Source organism: Tenrec ecaudatus, chromosome 3 (assembly GCF_050624435.1).
Source record: "Tenrec ecaudatus isolate mTenEca1 chromosome 3, mTenEca1.hap1, whole genome shotgun sequence".
In the NCBI taxonomy this organism is placed as follows: domain Eukaryota; kingdom Metazoa; phylum Chordata; class Mammalia; order Afrosoricida; family Tenrecidae; genus Tenrec; species Tenrec ecaudatus.
In genome coordinates, this window is record NC_134532.1 from 59,490,105 (window position 1) to 59,510,166 (window position 20,062).

At 40.0% G+C, this 20,062-nt stretch overlaps 1 protein-coding gene across 1 annotated transcript in view; it reads left to right on the forward strand.

Moving 5' to 3' along the window:
* Positions 1-20,062, forward strand: part of DCHS2 (dachsous cadherin-related 2) — a 341,195-nt gene that overhangs the window by 218,091 nt on the left and 103,042 nt on the right. Inside the window, exons 4-6 of the mRNA XM_075544792.1 lie at positions 13,917-14,153; positions 17,250-18,266; positions 19,864-20,051. Of these exons, the coding sequence (XP_075400907.1) occupies positions 13,917-14,153; positions 17,250-18,266; positions 19,864-20,051 (1,442 nt within the window). The remainder of the gene's footprint in view (positions 1-13,916; positions 14,154-17,249; positions 18,267-19,863; positions 20,052-20,062) is intronic.

Below are 20,062 nucleotides of genomic sequence, written 5' to 3' on the forward strand. Positions count from 1 at the left end.
TCCTCATGTTTGAGTCCATTGTTGCACCCACTCTGTCACTCCATCTTGGGAGAAAACCCCTTTCTCCCTTCCACTGCCCATCTACTGTACTTAACATGATCTTCTTTCTTCTCCAGGGGCCAGGTCTCTCCTGACAGCATGTCCAAGAATATAAGATGAAGTCTTGCCACCCAGGCCTCTAAGGAGCATTGTGGCCAGACTTCAGATTTATATCAAATCTCCTTGGTCACCAGCTTTAAAACAACAACAACAAAAACCCTGTTATTACATAGTGCCAGTATTCACCTTAAACTTGCTCCATTCAAAAAATCATTAAAAAATTTCCAAACAAATAAAAGGCTGATTCCTTATAATAGCATCCTGTCACCCCAAGCCTACATCTGACCGTGAGCTCTAACCAGCCCCTTATGAAGACATAATCAGCACACTCTGCTCTTTCCAGCTTCCGCTTATTTTGTCCTCTCTAATGCGTTTGTCATCTTTTATTGTTCCATTGCTTAAATAGATTTTTATAGGAAGTTAGCATGTTGTCTTTGACGAAATGACAAATATCAAGGAGCTTCTCTGACATGTTCTACCTAACATTAGAATTGTTTAATTTACAGCCTAATAGGCCCAGCATGTATGATCAGCATGTAGGCTCTGTGATGAGAAGGACAGCTTAAAGACAGCAAGAGGTGCCTGGAGGTCAGAAGGACAAAATATCATAAACTTTAGCAATCTCAGCAAGATTGTTGTGCAGCTTTTAGATATATAAAGTGAGTTTACAAAAAATTAATAAATGCTTGTGATTTAAAAGAGAGCAACTAGCAACGATTCAGCACTAATTTTATAAAGGCAGTATCACTTCAAAACAAAGTATTCATTTGGTTTTGTGTATTCTGAAACCCATGTATATGTTTGAGGCTTTCTACTCCTGTGAAGAGCTACAGCCTCCAGTAGGGTCCTCTGAGTCCATATCAGTGAGTTCTTTGTTGGTTTGTTTTTGGCATATATGGAATCCTGGTAGCACGGGATGGTAAACACTGAACTACTAAACACAGATTGATAGTACAAATCCACCAGCTGCTCCACTGGAGAAAGATGGGATGTCTTTTTCCATAAATATTTACAAACCCTCCAAAACCCTATGTAAGTCACTCAGAGTCAGAACGGACTTGATGGCAGTGGAGAGACGTGCATATTTAAAGACCTGCTAGAATGGGTCGTGCATTGGGTTGCTGATCAAAGGCTCATCTGCTCTAGCCCACCAGCTGCTCGGAGGGAGAAAGATGAGGTTTTTTTGCTCCCTTAAAGATTTACAATTTCAGAAACCCCAAAGGGGCACTTCTCTGCTCTGTAGGTTCACTGTTCGTTGGGCTGGGCAATGTTTGTTATGGTGTGGATACACGATGAATCAAAACTGACTTGATGACATCTAATGACAACAACAACAAGGGATTCAAAGCTACCTTAGAAAAGTAGACAGCTTGTGAAACGTAGATGCACAATTTTATCCTCAAATTTACAAAATCCAAATAACAATAACTAGAAAAAAAGCCAGAGAGCTTCATCAATCATACTGAATTATATAGGTTATATCTTTCTGGAGAAATATTTTATAATGACCTTTCAAATGTTTCTGGGGCTAGATGTTGATAAACCAAGTTGTTGAGTGTGATGAAATTTTGCCTGTTTGATAATTAAAAATCATTTTAAATTCAAGGTAAAATGTCACTGGCAGGAGAACAACTGTTTCAAAAAGTTAATTGAACACTTGCCTTCTGTTCAGTGCTTCACGTGTATCATCTCAGATGAGTCCAAACAAACCCAGGGAGGACGTTCCCACTAGTTTCCCGTGTTTCAGTTGAAGACGCAGATGCATAGAGTTCCCGTCACTAAATGGAGCAACCAGACAGCCTCCTGTTTCCTGTGGAAAGTCTTGAGTGACCTGGTTCCAGATTCTGAAATAAGGCTGAGATTGTTAGGAGGGAAGTGAAAGGCCTTTGTATTTACTTTTTTTTTTGGACAGCCCATTTCTAGAATCAGTGATCTTCCAATTCTTACTCTTCTAAAGTAAATTCCAAAAGAAAATTCGGTTTCCAGTTTACCCCTTAAGCAATTTAATCAACTTTTAAAACAACATTGTTTGCTCGATAGTAATTATAAAGCAACGGTATAGGGCTTGAATAAAAGGTCTGGTGACCTTTTGAATGATTGTTTCCTGAATAATTTTGATGAAAACTCTATGGAGCCCAGTTCTACTCTGACCCACGTGGGTCACTGTGAGTCAAGGACCAACTTGTCGGCACAAAAGACAGTGTAGGATAGACAGGATGCTCGCATACTTTGACTTATTTATATAGGTTTTTTATGAGGGGGGGGCTTCACAGTACTTCTTCACATTGAGTGTCATTCATCGTGTTCCAAAAATGATCAACTGAGGTTCATAGGGTTTAAGACATTGCATCAGGTCATTCTAGTAATTGATTAACTCAAGATTGGAACTTGGTTATATCTGAGTCCAAAGATCTGATTTCATGCTCTTTATTTTTCTATAAACTCTAAAGAATAGATTTCCTGCCTCACTTTTAAGAAGCAACTACCCAGATGGAAAATATCTGCCATGCCAGGTTTATGTAAGAAGTCTGGCTCTGCAGAGATTTAATCAAAATCATTCCAAAATAAGTCTACCACTGAGAACATAAAATTAGCATATAGAATCAGAAATCTAACTTAGAAGACATTTGAAGGCAAGGACAAAACAAGTCCAAATTTCCCTCCTTTGTTCGTGAGGAATTGTGGAGACATGCTGACACTTTCTACCCCAAACAACAGTGATCTGCCTCAACTATATCATGTTGATTTAATTGACCATTTAATGGCTATAGAAGCATCTATAACATACTATCCTAACAAGGTTAAAATGCAATGTTAGGGTTAAACGTGAAGAAGACTTCTGATAGGTGTGTAAACCGACTGCCAACAGATTGATTCTGACTCGCGGTGACCCCATCCAGAATTTGTGAGGCTGTAAATCTTTATGGGAATAGAGAGCTGCATCTTTCTCCCATAGAGTCGCGGGTGGGTCTGCACTACTCACTGTGTAGTTAGCAGTCCAGTACTGACCCACCAGCACCATCTGATACGGGCTTTAAATGATTTTTCTGTAGCTCTTAAATTATTGGCTGGAGACAAGTCAGTGTGGTCCTATGTAGAGGCAAGTCAAGAAAGATCTGTAGATATGCATATGTCATAGGCACCTTTCCAGTAATGCATGTAAGGCGTTATATACATTCGTTCATTTAAGTCCTGGCATCTCCATTAAAAAATGTTTTTTATTGACTAGTGCTCTTCATTATGTAGGATGAGGCTGTTAGGGATTTTGTTTTGTTTTCCTTTCTAAGGGCAACAAATCAGAAGCCAGAAGATAATTTATACACATACATAGACACACACACATATTCTCTTTTTCTTTATTAAAGACTCATTTTATTGAGGGTTTGTACAACGCCCATCACAAGCCATACATCAATTGAATCAGGCATGTTTGCACATATGTTGCCCTCTTTCTTTTCTAGACGTTTACTTTCTATTGAGCTCTTTGTATCAGTTCTTTTTCCCTCCCCTTCCTCCACCCACTCCCTCATAACCCACTGATAGAGTATACATTGTTATTATCGTCATCTCTCACACCGGCCACTGTCTCCCTTCTCCCACATGTTCTGTTTTTCTTCCCCCTGTAGAGGGAAGATCATTGCGATCGGTTCCCCCTTTCTCCCTTCCTCTTCCCCTCTTCCCCCTACCCCTCTGCTATCACTAGTTCTGTGTCACCTGAAGAAATAGCAACTGTTTAGCAATAGTTTGTTCTATTGTATTGTCTGCCCTTGAATTTGTACCACAAAATTTTAATGAAGAAGTGATTTTTAATATTTGGTAATTCCACCATATTTCTCTGTTTTAATGTAATTCTCTTGGTTAATCTCAAAGCCATGGTGTGTGTACAAGCTCCCACACTTTCCATGACCCCAGGACTTTTTTGGGCTCTTGTTGGCCATGGTGAATAAGAAAGACACAGTTCTCTATTTAAATTGTAAAGATGAACAAACTGAAAACACCCAGAATAGTTGAAGATGGTGGTAGGCTATATGAAAGAATGGAAATAGAGGATGTAAGATAGACAATAATAAGAACCAATTTGTATAGGATGACTCAGTAAATAACTAGCTTTTGCCTCTCCAGTACCCATTCACATATTTCCTTGTAGAACCACTTTCATTCCATTATCAGCTCATGTGCTTTGGTGGGATTGACCCCGTGACTTCTTCCAGGCATGTCAACAAGACCATGTCCTATTAAAGTATCATATCCCTTCAGGCAAAAGTGACTAGATATGTAATTAGTAACCCAAGCCAGGTTAGTCAAAATCCATGAAATCTGTACCGGTCCCGGTCTAGCCAGGAAACCAGAAATTATAGCCACAGGAATAATTGTGTAGCCCCAAAGAGTTGAAATTAGGAGGTTTCTAGAAACAAACAAGAATGACAACACAACATAACAAAACTTATGGGACAATTCTACCTTCCAAATCTGGTGAGACCAGAGGATATACATTGATACAGATAGCAACTGCAAACAGAGGGAATCCAGGACAGATGACCCCTTCAGGACCAGTTGGTGCGAGTGGCGATGCCTGGAGGGTGGAGGGGAGGTGGGGTGGAAAAGGGGAACTGATTACAAGAATCTATGTATAGCCTCCTCCCTGAGGAATAGACAACAGAGAAAGGGGGATGGACAACAGAGAAAGAGGCTAGGGGAGATGTCAGACAGTATAAAATATGACAAAAAATAATAATACTTTATGAATTATGAAGGGTTCATGAGGGAGAGGAAAAAGGAGAGAGTGGGGAAATGAGGAACTGATATTAAGGGCTCAAGTAGAAGGCACATATTTTGAGAATGATGATGCAACAAATGTACATATGCGATTGACACAATGGATATATATATGGATTGTGATAAGAATTGTATGAGACCTTATGGGACACAGAAAAAGCAGTTATGAGAGGTAAGTTTATAGCAATGAATGCACCTATTAAAAAAAGAGAAGAAAATAATTTTCAACATTTTAATACAACACCTCCAACAGTTAGAACAAGGACAAGAGTCTGGTGGTGTTTGATCAATCGAATTGTATCTGAGAGAAATTACTTAGAGGTGAACGATGGGTAAACATGAAAGTGGGGCAAAAGGAAAGAAAAAAGAAGTGAGGAAAGAAAAATATATATAAAGATTTGTGTATTTGTTTATGTATGTATATATATGCAAATGCAACAAGGAAGCAGATGGACTTTGGCTTTCTTCTTAACTCTTACTTCAGTACAAGAGCAAGTTTGCTCCAATAATGCGGCATTATATGATACTCCCCTTCCTGACAGGATTTCTGAAGACAAATGGGTGCATAAACAAATGTGGTGAAGAAAGCTGATGGTGCTGGCTATTAAAAGATAGTGTGTGGGGTCTTAAAGGCTCATCATTAAAGAAGTAGCCACCTAGCAGGGAAGCAACAAATCCCACATGAAAGAAGCACACCAGCCTATGTGATCATCTGGTGTGGATGGGAAGAGGTATCAGAAATTAAAAAACAAACAACCAAATCAATGTGAAGGGGCATGAATGCATTGAAGACCCAAAACCCACCTGGAAGATATTTGGACAGTTCCTCACAGAAGGGCCACGCAGAAAGGATGATAAATCCAGGGTGATCCAGGGTGCAGTATGGCACTGATAAACTTCATAACTATCATATAGTTCTCTAATGTTTCCTCCCCGTACTGTTACGGTTTTTATTTGCTTTACCTGATTAATCATGTTAGACTTGCATATGTTCATTTGTATATTTAAGATCGTCCCATACATGGAAGTCAAGATGGAGAACCCTTCAGAAACAGTAACAGGAATAATGGTTCCCTGAGGGTATGGGAAGAGCGATGGGGAGGAGGAGAGGAGAATGGGGAGATGATAGCGTGGATGACTGTGTAACACCACTTGATGGGATCAAACAATAGGACTGTATGCAAATGGATATATTGGATTGTTTAAAACATAGCAAAAATAACCCCAACAAACTATTATAGAAAAAAATAAGAATAAGGGTTCTTTGGGAGGTATTGTGGGGGAAGGAGAAGATAAGGTGAGCTGATATCAAGGAGTTCAAGAAGAAGGAAAATGTTTTGAGTCTGATTGTGGTATCAAGTTTATAATACTGCTTGATATGATAGAACTATGGATTGTCATGATATTTACACAAGCTCCCAATAAACGATTTTTAAAAAATTAGAGCAGAAATAAGTGAGCTGGAACACAGAAAAACAACAGGAAAAAAATCCATAAAACAAGAAGTTAGTTCTTTGAAAGGATCAAAAAGGTTCTTGAAAAAGAATTCTTTGAAAGGTTTATCAAAATTGATAAACACGCAAATTTAAGAAAGGAAAAGAAAGAGCAGATGAAAATATTTAGAGTTAGAGATTAAATGGGTGACATCACAACATATCCAAATTAAATAAAAAGAATTATAACACAGTATTATGAAAGACTGTATTCACTTAAACTTGATAATCTAGATTACATGGACAACTATCTAGAAATTCACTCTCTACTCAAATTAATGCAGGTAGACTATAAAAAAATCCTGAACAGACCCATGCAGAAGAATAAATAGAGAAGAAATCATCAAGAGACTCCCAACCAAACAAGCCCAGAACCAAGTGGCTTCACTGGAGAATTCTACCAGGAATTCAAAGAAGACCTGTCACCAATTCTACCTAAACTATTCTAGAATATAGAAAGGGTCAGCAAACTCCCAACCTCGTTCAATTAAGCTAGTATAACCCTGATACCCAAACCAGGCAATGATCCCACAAAGATAGAAAACTACAGAACAATATTCTTCATAATCATAGATGCAAAAATTCTCAACAAAATCCTAGCTAATACAGTCCAACAACATAAAAAAACACAACATAACCAATACATCATAACCACATGTGATTCATACCAGTGATGCAAGGATGGTTCAACACTGCAAAATTAATTAATGTAATCCACCACATAAACAAAAAGATAAGAACTACATGATCATATCAATTGACATGGATGAAGAGTTTAACAATATCCAATACCCATTTCTAATAGAAGCCCTCAATAAGTTAGGAATAGAAAGGAAATTCCTCAACACAATAAAGGCCATATAATTAAAAAATAATGGAGAAAATGGAATACATCCCCACTGAAAATGGGAATTAGACAATCATGCCCCTTATATCCATTCTTGTTCAACATTGTGTTGGAGAGTACTATTGAGCAAGAAGTAGTGAAATTCTCACTAGCTATTTGCATATGATCTGATTTTCTATAGACAGAACCACAAGCTCTCCACATAGGATTTTTGGAAACAATTGAGGAATTTAGTAAAGTAACAGAATACAAGATTAACAAGCAGAAATCAATTGGACTCCTATATACTAGTGATGACAGACCTGAAAAAGACATCAAGAACTCCCAGAAGAATTTATTTAAGAGGACAGCACTGAAGCTACAGCTCAGGGAGAGGGACATGTCTGATAAGAACACACAGGAGCAAATAAAGGGGGAGGAAGAGAGAGTGGAGCACATCCTGGTCCACCAACCCTTTAGGACGATATCCCTGCTTAGACCAGCCAATGCACAGAGAGGACCATACGGCAGGCCCCACTATGAGACACAACATCCTTCACTGATCTATAGCCCTACAGGGACAACACTGGAGACACTGGGAATTGCTCCCGATCTGACCCCACCATGCTGAGGCAAAACACTAAGGGCATACAACAGAACAGCAAGGGAAACAGAGCAAGGAAATCCTGAGGGAGTACCAAAAATAGACTTTGGGGCCAGGGCATGGCACTCCATCAGACTCTGGAAAACACTCCTAAAGGTCAATAAACAGACCTTGAACTATTTACAGGCATTTCTTTTCTTGTCATTGTTGTTTGGTTATATTGCTTTGTTTTGCTCTGTCTTGTTTTTGTGCATAATATTATCTCTGCAGGTCTACCTAGATAAGATAGGCTGGATAAACAATCTGGAGGAGAAAAACAATGGGCCCAATGCTTCCAGGGGGACTTTGGGGTGGAGGAGGTGGGGAAAAGGAAGTGCTGTTAACCAACCCAGGGACAAGGGAACAACAAGTGATCCAAAATCAATGGCGAGGAGGGTGTAAGAGGCCTGGTAAGGCTTGATCAAGGGCAATGTACCTGAGAGGAATTACTGAAACCCAAATGAAGGCTGAGTATGATAGTGGGACAAGAGGAAAGTAAAATGAAATAGAGGAAAGAACTAGGAGGCAAAGGGCTTGTATAAAGGTCTAAATACATGATATATACATGATATATATGATGCTGGGGTAAAAGATCTATGTGCATATATTTTTAGGTTTAGTATTACGGTTGCAGGTGGACATTGGGACTCCACTCAAGTACTCCCTCAATGAAAGAACATTTTGTTCTATTAAACTGGCATTCCATGATGCTCACCTTCCCAACCTGATAACTGCAGATGAAGTGGGTGCATAATCAAATGTGGTGAATAAAGCTGATGGCGCCTGGCTTTCAAAAGCTATAGCGTCTGTGGTCTTAAAGACTTGAAGGTAAACAAGTGACCATCTAGCTGAGAAGCAACAAAGCCCACATGGAAGAAGCACACCAGCCTGTGTGATCCCAAGGTGTCCACAGGATCAAGACCAGGCATCAAAGAACAAAAAATCATATCATTGAGAATGAGGGGCAGTGCGAAGTGGGGACTGAAAGCCCATTTGTGGCCACTGGACATCCCCTTACAGAAGGTTCGCAGGGATAAGATGAGCCAGTCAGAGTTCAGTGTAACAATGACGAAACATACAACTTTCCTCTAGTTCTTAAATGTTCCCCCCTGCCCCGCCCCCCACACTATCATGATCTCAATTCTATCTTACAAATCTGGCCAGACCAGAGATGTACACTGGTACAGATAGGAACTGGAACTGGAAACATGGGGAATCCAGGACAGATGAATCCTTCAGGACCAGTAGTGAGAGTGGCGATACCAAGAGGGTGGAGAGAAGGTGTGGTAGAAAGGGGAAACCGATTACAAGGATCTTCATATAAACCCACTCCCTGGGGCACAGACAACAGAAAAGTGGGTGAAGGGAGACGTTGGACAGTGTGAAACATGACAATAATAATAATAATTTATAAATTACCAAGGGTTCATAAGGGAGGGAGTAATAGGGAGAGAGGGGAAAAATGAGGAGCTGATACCATGAGCCCAAGCAGAAAGCAAATGCTTTGAGGATGATGATGGCAACAAATGTACAAATGTGCTTGACACAATAGATGTATGTATGGATTGTGAGTTGTATGAACCCCCAATAAAATGATTTTTTAAAATAAGACTTCAAGAAAAAGGGAAATCAGGATGGATACATATAAAGAGACAGTAGGTAGAATAAGGTTTCCTGGGAGTACAGCAGGGGAGGTGGCGAGGGGTAGTGGGGAATGGATATCAACGAGAGCAAGAAGGAAGAAAAAATATATAGGACATATCTATAAGCAATGGCTTCTAATTTCAATAATTTTATTAAGTCATACATTAATGAATAGGATAATTGCTATTTTATATTCAAAACCTGTTGCAAATGGAAATTTCAGTTATTTACCTCGTCTTGTCAGACCTTCCCTCATATGACATCATTTTTTTTCAAAGGCTGAAGACGGCATCCTTTTTTCCTAACAAGACACTCCATTTGTAAAGTGCGGTTCCCAACACTACCTCGCCACCCACCGAAAAGAACACAAAGCCATTTCTACAAATAGCTACTATTTGCAAAGTTCAACGAGAAGGCTCTTTAATAATAGTGAACATTTAAGCCCTGGGCAACCAACTGCAAGGAAGATGTGACATTTTGGTTTTGTAAAGATGTACAGTCTTGGGAGCCCTATGGGACAGTTCTATTCTGTCTGATAGGGTCATTTTGAGTTGGAAGAAACTTTACACTATTTGTATAGTTTCTCCCTATTTCAATAGGGGCGTAGTGGGCTACAAGTTGTTCTGCAAAGCCCAAGGCCAGCTATTTGAAACTACCCGCCTGTGCGAGGGAGAAGACAACTCTGTGTATTTCCATAAGGAATGGCAGTCTCGGCAACCCACAGATTTAGTTCTATTCTATCGGAGACCATCACTTTGAGTCAGAATCACTGGATTCCACGGCTGTGAATTTGGTTTTTTGAGAATCACTGTTTGTATATAGCTTTAAAATGCACTGCTCCCCTTTAACTAGTATTTCTTAACTTACTGAATTTTGCTTTTTTTTTTTTTTTACATTTAGTGATTGATTGGTATTTATGAGTTCTTGATAAAGTTTCTTGACAAACATATATTGTGTAACTGAATATTTGGCACAAAATCTTTCTCTTATGTCCTCCTTTCCTCCAAATTCATTGGCATCACAAATGAAAGAGCCTTGGTGATGCTGTTGGGCAAGCAGTGGACTGCTGCTACCTATAGCTGGCGGTTCAAGCCTACCAGCCGCTCTGTTGGAGAAAGAGGAGGCTGTCTGCTCTTGTGCAGTTTAATAGCCCTGAGAACCCTATGTTGGGTCACGATGAGTGGGAATCAACTTGATGACAGGGGGGTTGGGATTACTCTGACAAGCAAGAGAAGTATTCATTAGAGAAATTATGTTAAAATAAGAAGAAACAAAGGTTCTTACATGGATCGAGGATAAAATAGTGAAAATGTAAGCGAAATGTGTTGGTCCTTGTTCCCCAGTGTCAAATCATTGGGACTTCAAGCCTTCTATGAAACGATTTCAATTTTAAATGCTGGTGCATGCATTGAGGGAGAAGCCAATGAATACGAGATGAGTTTCACCAGAGATAATGTTTACGAGTGACTATGGTATAGCTATTTATTTTATTAGGTCTTATAACTTACCATATGTTATCATAGCTCATTTTATTAGTAATTTGAGTATTTGAGACATTATTTCTGTTCATATCTAGAATGGAAACGTGTTCAAAACGGTTTTCTATAGTTTCTATGAAGCATATTTATCTCCAGTCCAGGGATTCAGTTAATTGAATGCAGCTCTCCCAAATATCTTCACTTGCTGGTTCTGAAAATTCATCTTGGAAGCTTTTTACATAATAATAGTTCTATTTTTAGAGTTCTATTTTATATCCAAATGCATGCCTTTTTAAATCCCTGTATCTTGTACAGGGATTTAAAAAGGCATGCATTTGGATATACAATCTAATTTTCTTTTCTTACTGCAGAATGCAAGCTTCCTAAATAGCTCTAACAGTCTTATTCCTGTGGAGTACTGATCTCTGTGATCTGTTGGGACAGGCATTAATTTTCCTTTATCAAAATCATCAGGGATGTAAAATGAAATATTTGTGTGTTCCTTTGAAATTGTAATCAAGTCTGTAGATGAACCGATAGATGGCAGCAAAGCAACACACACAACCGCTGTATTACTTTTGCACTGTAAAGTATGAATGCACCAAACGAAACACCCAACTTGGCGTCATCATGCCAATTCTGACTCAGTGACCCCAGAGAACAGGGAAGAACTGCTCCTTTGCGTTTAGAAGACGTGAAATTTTTACAGCGGTCACCTTCAGCTTCCTCAGAGCAGTGGGTGGATTTGAACAATGGGCCTCTGATGAGCAGCTCCACACACAGCCCTGTATAAAGTAGATATCATCCGTGCGAGATGAAGAACGTGGTTCAGGGAAAAGAATATGTAAATTCATGGGGACAATGAATTTATGTTCACAGTAGTGGGATAATCTGGAAAAAGACAGATACCATGCCTCAGGTAAGGCACACCTTAGTCCTCAAAGTACACCCTTGCTTTTTAACACTTTAAAGAGGTCTTGTGCGGTAGTTTACCCAATGCAATGTGGTTTGGTCTCTTGCCCGCTGCTTCCATGAGAATCGATTGTGTAATCAAGCAAGATGAAATTCTTGACAACGTCAATCTTTTCTCTGTTTATTACGATGTTACCTATTGGTCCAATTGTGAGGAACTTTGCTTTTCTTAGATTGAGTTTTAATTCCCATTAAAGGCTGAAACCCTCGATCTTCATAACCTGAACGTGAGGAGGACTCAAAGCAATTCTTGAAGATGTGTTGGTTACTTTACATTATTGTTTTATTGCACCCTAATAAAGAATGCTATATTCTACTGTGTAATAATCAGGTCGTATCTGAAGCTCCATGTCCACACTAGATGCCAGGTCTGAGAGGCTAACCAGAAGCATTTCCAGGAGAAAGGAGCCATGGCAGTGAAATGAATCGAAATCGTGTCAGATAGGAAGCTACGAGAGAAGATGGGCATGTTGAGCTTACAGTAGGTCAGACAAGCTCTTTTAGTTATTGAAGAAGTATGAGGTGAAAAGAAAACATTTTCTTAAATTTATAACGGAAGCAGTTTGTTGTATCTTTTTTATGTTTTCAAGCTAACATCGTAAATAGCTGTTGTTTCTTGGCATCAGATCAATTCTGACTCGTGGGAAATCCATGCTTCTCAGAATAGAACTGTGCTCCACTGAGTTTTCAAGGCTGTGACCTCTCAGACAAGCAGTAGGTCTGTCTTCTGAGCCACCTTTGGGTGGTTTGAAGTACCAACTTATTTGTGTTTGTTTCGATAGCGTTATTGACACTATATCCACTACCATCTATAACCCGAAAAATCTTCTGAAACTTAGAATTTAAGCTCAAGTACAATTCTCTCCTCCAGTCTTGGATTTTATTATTTACAGTCTTTGGATCACACATGCTGTGTGCTTCTTTCACGCAGAACTAGATGATAAGAGGCGCCAACTTCACCATTTGTGCCATGAGTTTCAATACTAAATAATCCATTTTATCAGCATGATGGATCTCTGCCTGACATGACCATGGATACTCCCAACTCCCACATGTCCTGTGCACATAGGCCTAACTTACAATGATAGAGTACAGTCCGTTGAGAGAGCTGTCCTATAATTTAGTTAAGGGCAGATATCAATTACCTCCAAAGATAAGATTTTAGTTTCTTCCCGTAACTGACCGTGCAGAATATCTTCACCATGTTGTATTATGTAATATGATCTGTTAGTCCATCATCCTGGGCTGGTGATATGGTTGTGTTTTTGTGGGTGTGAACTGTCCAGCCTACTTCAAATCATACTCACTACCATCCAGTCAATTCCAACTCACAGTGTGCCCATAGGACAGAGTAAAATTGCCACTATGGATTTTTTCCAAGGCTATAAATCTTTACAGATGCAGAAAGCCCCATTCTTTCTTCCAAGGAGCAGCTTACGAATTTCAAAAACTGACAGACTGCTTTGAAGCCAAACTCATAACCCATTATGCCATCAGAGCTCCTTGCCCACCTTATATGTCAGAGTAAGACTGTCCGCAGGGTTTCTAAAGCCATCGGTGGGTTTGAACTGCCAAACTCACTTCCATACGTTGATTTCAACTCATAGTAACCGTGCCGAACTTTCTCTGTGGGTTTTCCCGGACGTGAACAGAGAGCCTCACCTTTTCCCCACATGGTGGGTTCAAACTGCTGACCTGGTGGTTAACATCCAATAAGTAACCTGCTATGTGACCAAGGCTCCATAGACTGGAAAAAACCAGGAAACACACACACATAAAATCAGTGAGTGCCATTAAGTTAATTCTCAGTTATATAGGGTTCTGAGACTAAAGATGTTTATGGAATCAGCGAGCCCCATCTTTTTCCCAAGCAGTAGCTAAGCCCAAGAAAGAATGTAATTTTGTGATTTCTTGGTAAATAAATAATGATGTACTTCCAAGATATGTAACCTTTAAACTCTTAAGTTTTTCTTTCTCCTCCTCAGGAATTATTTATTTAGCATCAACCCTGAGTAGCTTGGAATCTACTACCCTTTCCCTGGTGGTTTGTGCCCGAGATGGTGGCGGCCTCACATCTGCCACTAATGCTGAGGTCACTGTACACATTCTGCCGACAACTCTGGTGGCTGCTGAATTTGAAAGGCCCAAGTACACCTTTGCAGTCTCTGAGGATGTGCGTGAAGGTAGTCCCATCGGAACAGTGAGAGCTAGAGAGCCCTTGAGTAAGTACCTTTTATACAGCTGTTAGCTTCCTCATTGGAGTGTTTCCAGACTGTACAACTTACGTCACTGCTTTCTTTTCTCCATATTATCCACTGCACGAAGACTGAAAGGAAATAGAAACGCTGGCAGCTTTCTCCTTCAGCAGCCCTTCTCTTTCATATATACACCTATCTTTGTGATCAGACGGTCAGAACTCAAAACGTACCGTCACCAATTCCAACTCATAGTGACCCTACAGGATGGAGCAGAACTGCGCCTGTGGGTTTCGGCGACTGTAAATCTTGATGAGAGAGAATAGAGTGCATGCACTTGATCCCGCAGGGTCGCAGGTAGCTTTAAACTGCTAACGTTGTGGTTAGTAGTTCAACAGGTAATCCACAAGGCCATCAGGGCAATAAGAACTTTTAAAATAAAATCTTAAAGAACACACAATATAGAAATGTAGAAGCTTAAATCCCCTATAACCCACCTGATCCTTCAGTTCATTTTTTGTTTTTGCAAAACTGACTCTTTTCCCTATGACTCTTCTTTGCGTCATTTAATATTTTCCGAACATCTTTCTGTTTCATAAAAATAGTTTCAAAGAATGTCAATTAGGATATAAAGCATGTCTTATTTAAAACATTTCCCATTTGTTATTAATTTGAAAGGAAGAATATGCCCAGCATATCATAAACTGAAAGAATGAAAGAAAAATTTCAAGACTTGAGTTGTAATATTAAAAGATCCTTTATGAAAAAAAACATTGAATGATGCAGGAATCGCCAATAGAAGATGGAAAGAAAACACAGTCACTGTACCCAAAAGATCTAGTCAATATGCAAGCATTGCACTTTGAGCAAGAATCAATGGTACCGACCAATGGCAAGAACCAACGGTACTGACTGAAGAAGTCCAAACTGCCAGGAAGGCATTAGCTAAAAACAAGGCTTCAGGAATTGGTGGAATACCAATTGAAATGTTTTAACAAGCTGATGAAGTAGCGGAAGTGCTCACTTACCTATGCCAAGAAATTTGCGGGCAGCTATTTGGTCAACTGACTAGAAGACATGCATATCTGTACCCATTCCAAAGAAAGGTGACCCAACAGAATGCTCTCATTATAGAACAATGTCATTGATAATCACAGTCAAGTAAAATTTTCCTGAAGATCATCCAACAATGGTTTCAGCAGCACACTAACAGGTTGCTAGTAGAGGTTCAGGTCAAATTCAGAGGATGACATGGAACAAGGGATATCATTGCTGATGTTAGATGGATCTTGGCTGAAAGCGGAGAGTATCAGGAAAATGTGTGTCTGTGTTTCACAGACTATGCAAAGACATTTGACTCGGTGCATCCAACAAACTGTGAGTAGCCTTCAGAAGAATAAGAGCTCCAGAACCTTTCATTATCCTTATACAGAACCTGCACATGGATCAAGAGGCAGTTGTGAGAGCAGACTAAGGGAATACTGCATGGTTAAAATCAGGAAAGGTGAACATCAGGGTTGTATCATCTTACAATATTTATTCATACCGAATAATGAGCAAATAATCAAAAAAGCTGGATTATATGAAGAAGAATTGGTATCAGGATTAAAAACCTGTGAGATGCAGATGACACAAACTTGCTTGCTGAAAGTGAGGAGGACTTGAAGCACTTGCTGATGAAGATCAAGGATTGTAGCTTTCAGTATGGATTACAACTCACTGTCAAGCAAACAAAACAATCCCCACAACTGGACCAATAGATAATATCATAAACAGAAAAGATTGAAGTTGTCAAGAATTTCATCTTGCTTGGATCCACAGTCAATGCTCATGGAAGCAGCAGTCAAGAGATCAAATGCTTTCCATAAGATAAAGCCACTGTACAACATTCTTTGAAGTGTTAAAAAGCAAGGCTGTTACTTTGAGGACTAAGGTGCACCTGACGACAGCCATGGTATTTTCAGTTTCTTCATATGCCTATTAAAGCTGGACATTGATTAAGGAAAACCGAAGAGAAATTGATGCATCTGAATGATGGCGTTGGTGAAGAATATTGAAAATACCTAGACTGCCAAAAGAACAACCAAATCTGCCTTGGAAGAAGTATACTGAGAACGTTCCTTAGAGACAAGGAGGGCCAGACGTGTCCTCACATAGTTGGAGCATGTGCTTGGTAGAAACCAGTCCCTGTAGAAGAACGATATGTTTGTTTAACTAGAGAAGTGGCAGAAAAGAGGAAGGCCTTGAACGAGATGCTTTGACACGGTGGCTGCAACGACGGGCTCAAACACAATTGGGAAGACGGCGCAGGACCGGGCAGTGTTTCCTTCTGCCGTCCATAGGGTTGACCTGAGTTGGAACCGATTTGATGGTACCAAACAATAACAACATTCAAACAGGTCCTATTTGATGTTCATTTGAAAGGGTCCCACTTTTTGCTTGTTCAAATAGTGCAGGAGCAAGTCACTTTTTCTTTCATCGTCATGAAAATACCTCTGCGGGATAAATTCCTACAAGTGAGTTACTTGTCCGAAGATTTTGTCACCCTCTCGGTTCCTTCCATTTCTTCCCTCTGCCTCCTCTCAACCTTTGTAGAGGGTTCTACAAAGCTGGGAGACTAGATCATAAAAAGACACATAACCACAATCTAACTGTAGTTTTCTCAAATATATTTTGAAAGTTTCCAAATTCTGCTCTGCACATCTTTCCCTTTTAACATAATGCAAGAAGGAAGGAATGGAAATTGTGAAATGTCTGACTGGTTCCTTGTCAGTTTCTGGAACTGAATGGTGACAGGGCGCTACTGTAGTGTCAGGGGTTGTCCCAAGTTATTTCTGACTAGTAAGCCTAGTCTTTTTTTGGTGGAATTATTTTATATTCTGTTCCCATTTTTCTCCCATTCTAACCAGCACTTTCTAATGAGATTGCTTTCAGAGTACCATCTAATTCTTTTGGTTCCTGGGTTGTGGCGGTTGATGTACACGGGTTTATTAGTCCACTGACAAATTAATTCCATGTATCATTGATTTTCTGCATTATTCTTTTCTCGGTACATGTACGCCACTCTCTCTGCCATCCCCTCCCCGTACTGTGATGGTTTTCTCTCTCTCTCTCCCCCTACAGCTTCTACAGAACCAATCTTTTACAGAATCACTTCTGGTGATCTGGATGGAAAGTTCTCTATTCACCCATGGCTGGGCTCCATTTGTACGCAGAAGCGTCTGGATCATGAAACACAGCCCGTGTTTGTGCTCACTGTGCAGGCGCAGGTGAACAACTCTCCAGTCTGCAGCAGTACAGAAGTCAACATAACTGTCCTGGACATCAATGATAACCACCCAGCTTTGCTCACCGCCTCTGATGAGATTAGAGTGCCTCAGCGCACACCGCCTGGCACAGCCTTGTACTTCACCCGAGCCGAAGACAAAGACGGTGGCCTAAATGGGTTTATCCAATACTCCATTGCCAGCCAGACCTCAGGCATCTTCACCATTGACCCAGGCCTTGGTGTAGTGTACCTCAATGAGAGTCTGGGGGGGGACCTGCCACAGGAGTACACGGTCACGATCATGGCTGAGGACCAAGGAGTTCCTTCTCTGGCATCCCAGTTGGTGTTGACTGTCGTTATTGAAGAACAAGAAACAAGCCCACCCCTGACATTTGAAAATTTGGTCTATCAAGTAGAAATTAGCGAAGCCCTCTCACCAACTACTCAACTATTACAAATCCAGGCCCACGTACATGGCCCACAGCACACAAGTTCACAGCTCTCGTACGCCCTGCAGCCCAGTCTAGACTCTGCCCCGTTTGGCATCAGTGTTTACACTGGGTGGGTTTATTTGAGGAGCCAGCTGGACTATGAGTCCAAACGAACGTATAATTTTAGAGCATTTGCCTGGATCCCAGAGGATGGGGTGCTGCGAAGTGTGAGCACCTCAGTTATTGTCCATGTCCTGGACGAGAATGACAACTCTCCTGCCTTCTTGCACACTGTGCTGTTTTGGCAAGTCAAGGAGAGTCCGCTTCCTCAAGGGGCAATCGGCCAAGTTACAGCAGTGGACAGCGACTCCGGGAAGAATGGGCAGCTCTCCTATTTCCTTTTGTCAGCTGGAAACTTCTTCAAGGTGAATCCTAATACAGGTAGTGTATCGTAGCTTCCATCTACTTTTTTACAGTTCGGATTGACAACCCTCAAGTTCTCCAGGGTTAGCATTAGAGCAAACCCATCATTAAAGCTGTAGTTTATGATGAATCCGCATATCTGATTATCGTATTGTATGACTTTAAAATGAGCCAAAACTGAACCGAATTTTTCCTGATAATTTGTATTCCTCTTGCCTTACACCCTTGCTAATACATTTCCTATTCTGACTCATATAATTCGAGCGAGTTGAATAAATCCTTGTGGAAAGTCTAAATTTTATAACCAACTACTCTTCTCCATTTGCAGACTTTTTAAAAGGTCAAAACATATTATGAAATATAAATTTCATCAATGTTAGTGTAGAAATCGATCTGTTAAGATTCTGATATCCTTTATTTTGATAAGGGGAATAGAGAAAGAAATACATTTTACTGTAAGTGTTTTCAAAGGTTTTATTGAGAAGTGAAATATAAAATAGTTACTGTATTTTATATTTTACATTATATGAATTTTCAAGGCAGTTATCTAATTTTATGACCACTTAAAAATGAAGCATGACTATCCAAACCCTGTAGTTAAGGAAACAGGTTCAGATAGCCCGAGAAACTTGCCAATGGACTTAGGCGACCCACAGGTTGAGAACTGCTCTCATAGTGTTAAAGACAAACCACTGTCCGAAGACTAGAGTTTGATTTCTAGAAAAAAAATTTTGCTATTGTTTTGAAGAAATAATAACAATTACTATGTAGGCCTATAATTTGTAATAGACCTGACAGATGCTTTGTTCTTGTTTTTAATGTGTGTAATAATTTACACTTTACAAGCTATCTTAAACTTCATTATTGTATTTGCTCTTGCTGACATCCATAGGAAGTCAGATGGGAGAGACCATTACATTTCTGTCGTGCAGGTAGGGAGGACCAGCCCCAGGTAAAATTCATGTATCTTCCACTATTCTGTGTCACACCAAGGAGAGGAATAAACAGTAATTTTACATCCTTCCAATTACTAAAAAATTCCCACAGAGGGTTTTATTACATCCCACTCCTCACTTGTCACCATGGTTAGGTTCCAAAGACTAAGTCCTATGTAAAAAGCAGTGTGATGCACTCAGATAAACAAAAATACAGGAAGACTACATCATTACACAACTGCTATATTTCACAATTACATGTCAACGTATATTATTTCATAGCTTCCAAACATATGATATCCATTCTGCAGACAAGCGGACATGTAACCGACTGTAACCATCATACCAGTGTTATTCTTACCTTGCACTTACAGTGATAAGCCGTTGGTTAACAAGATTGTCCATAAGTGAGGAGTAGGTGTATTTGGTTTTATATTCAATTTTTAGATCAAATAGTTGCGGTACTCTTTTGAAATGAAAAGAAGGCGATTTTAAGTTTGCATTTTCAGTAGCAACCTTTGAAAATTCTTTCCACAGTTGAAGCAACAACTATGCCTCTAACATGTGATCTCTTGGAAGCTGTGTTTTCACTCCGAGCTTGGTAGTTGACATCCTTTGCGACAGTCGTTTGGGGTGCGGTTTATAATGTCTATTTCCTTTTTCTATTCTGCGTTCCTCAGGTGAACTTATAAATTGGGTGGCACTGGATCATGAGCATCGAGGACACCATCACGTGACTGTATTAGTGACTGATCATGGCTCCCCTCCACGAAATTCGACCACGGTGATTTATATCTCCGTTACTGACATCAATGATAACGAGCCCCATTTCCCACAGTGTGGCCCTGGGAAGGAGTTACACATCAAGGTACATAGGGT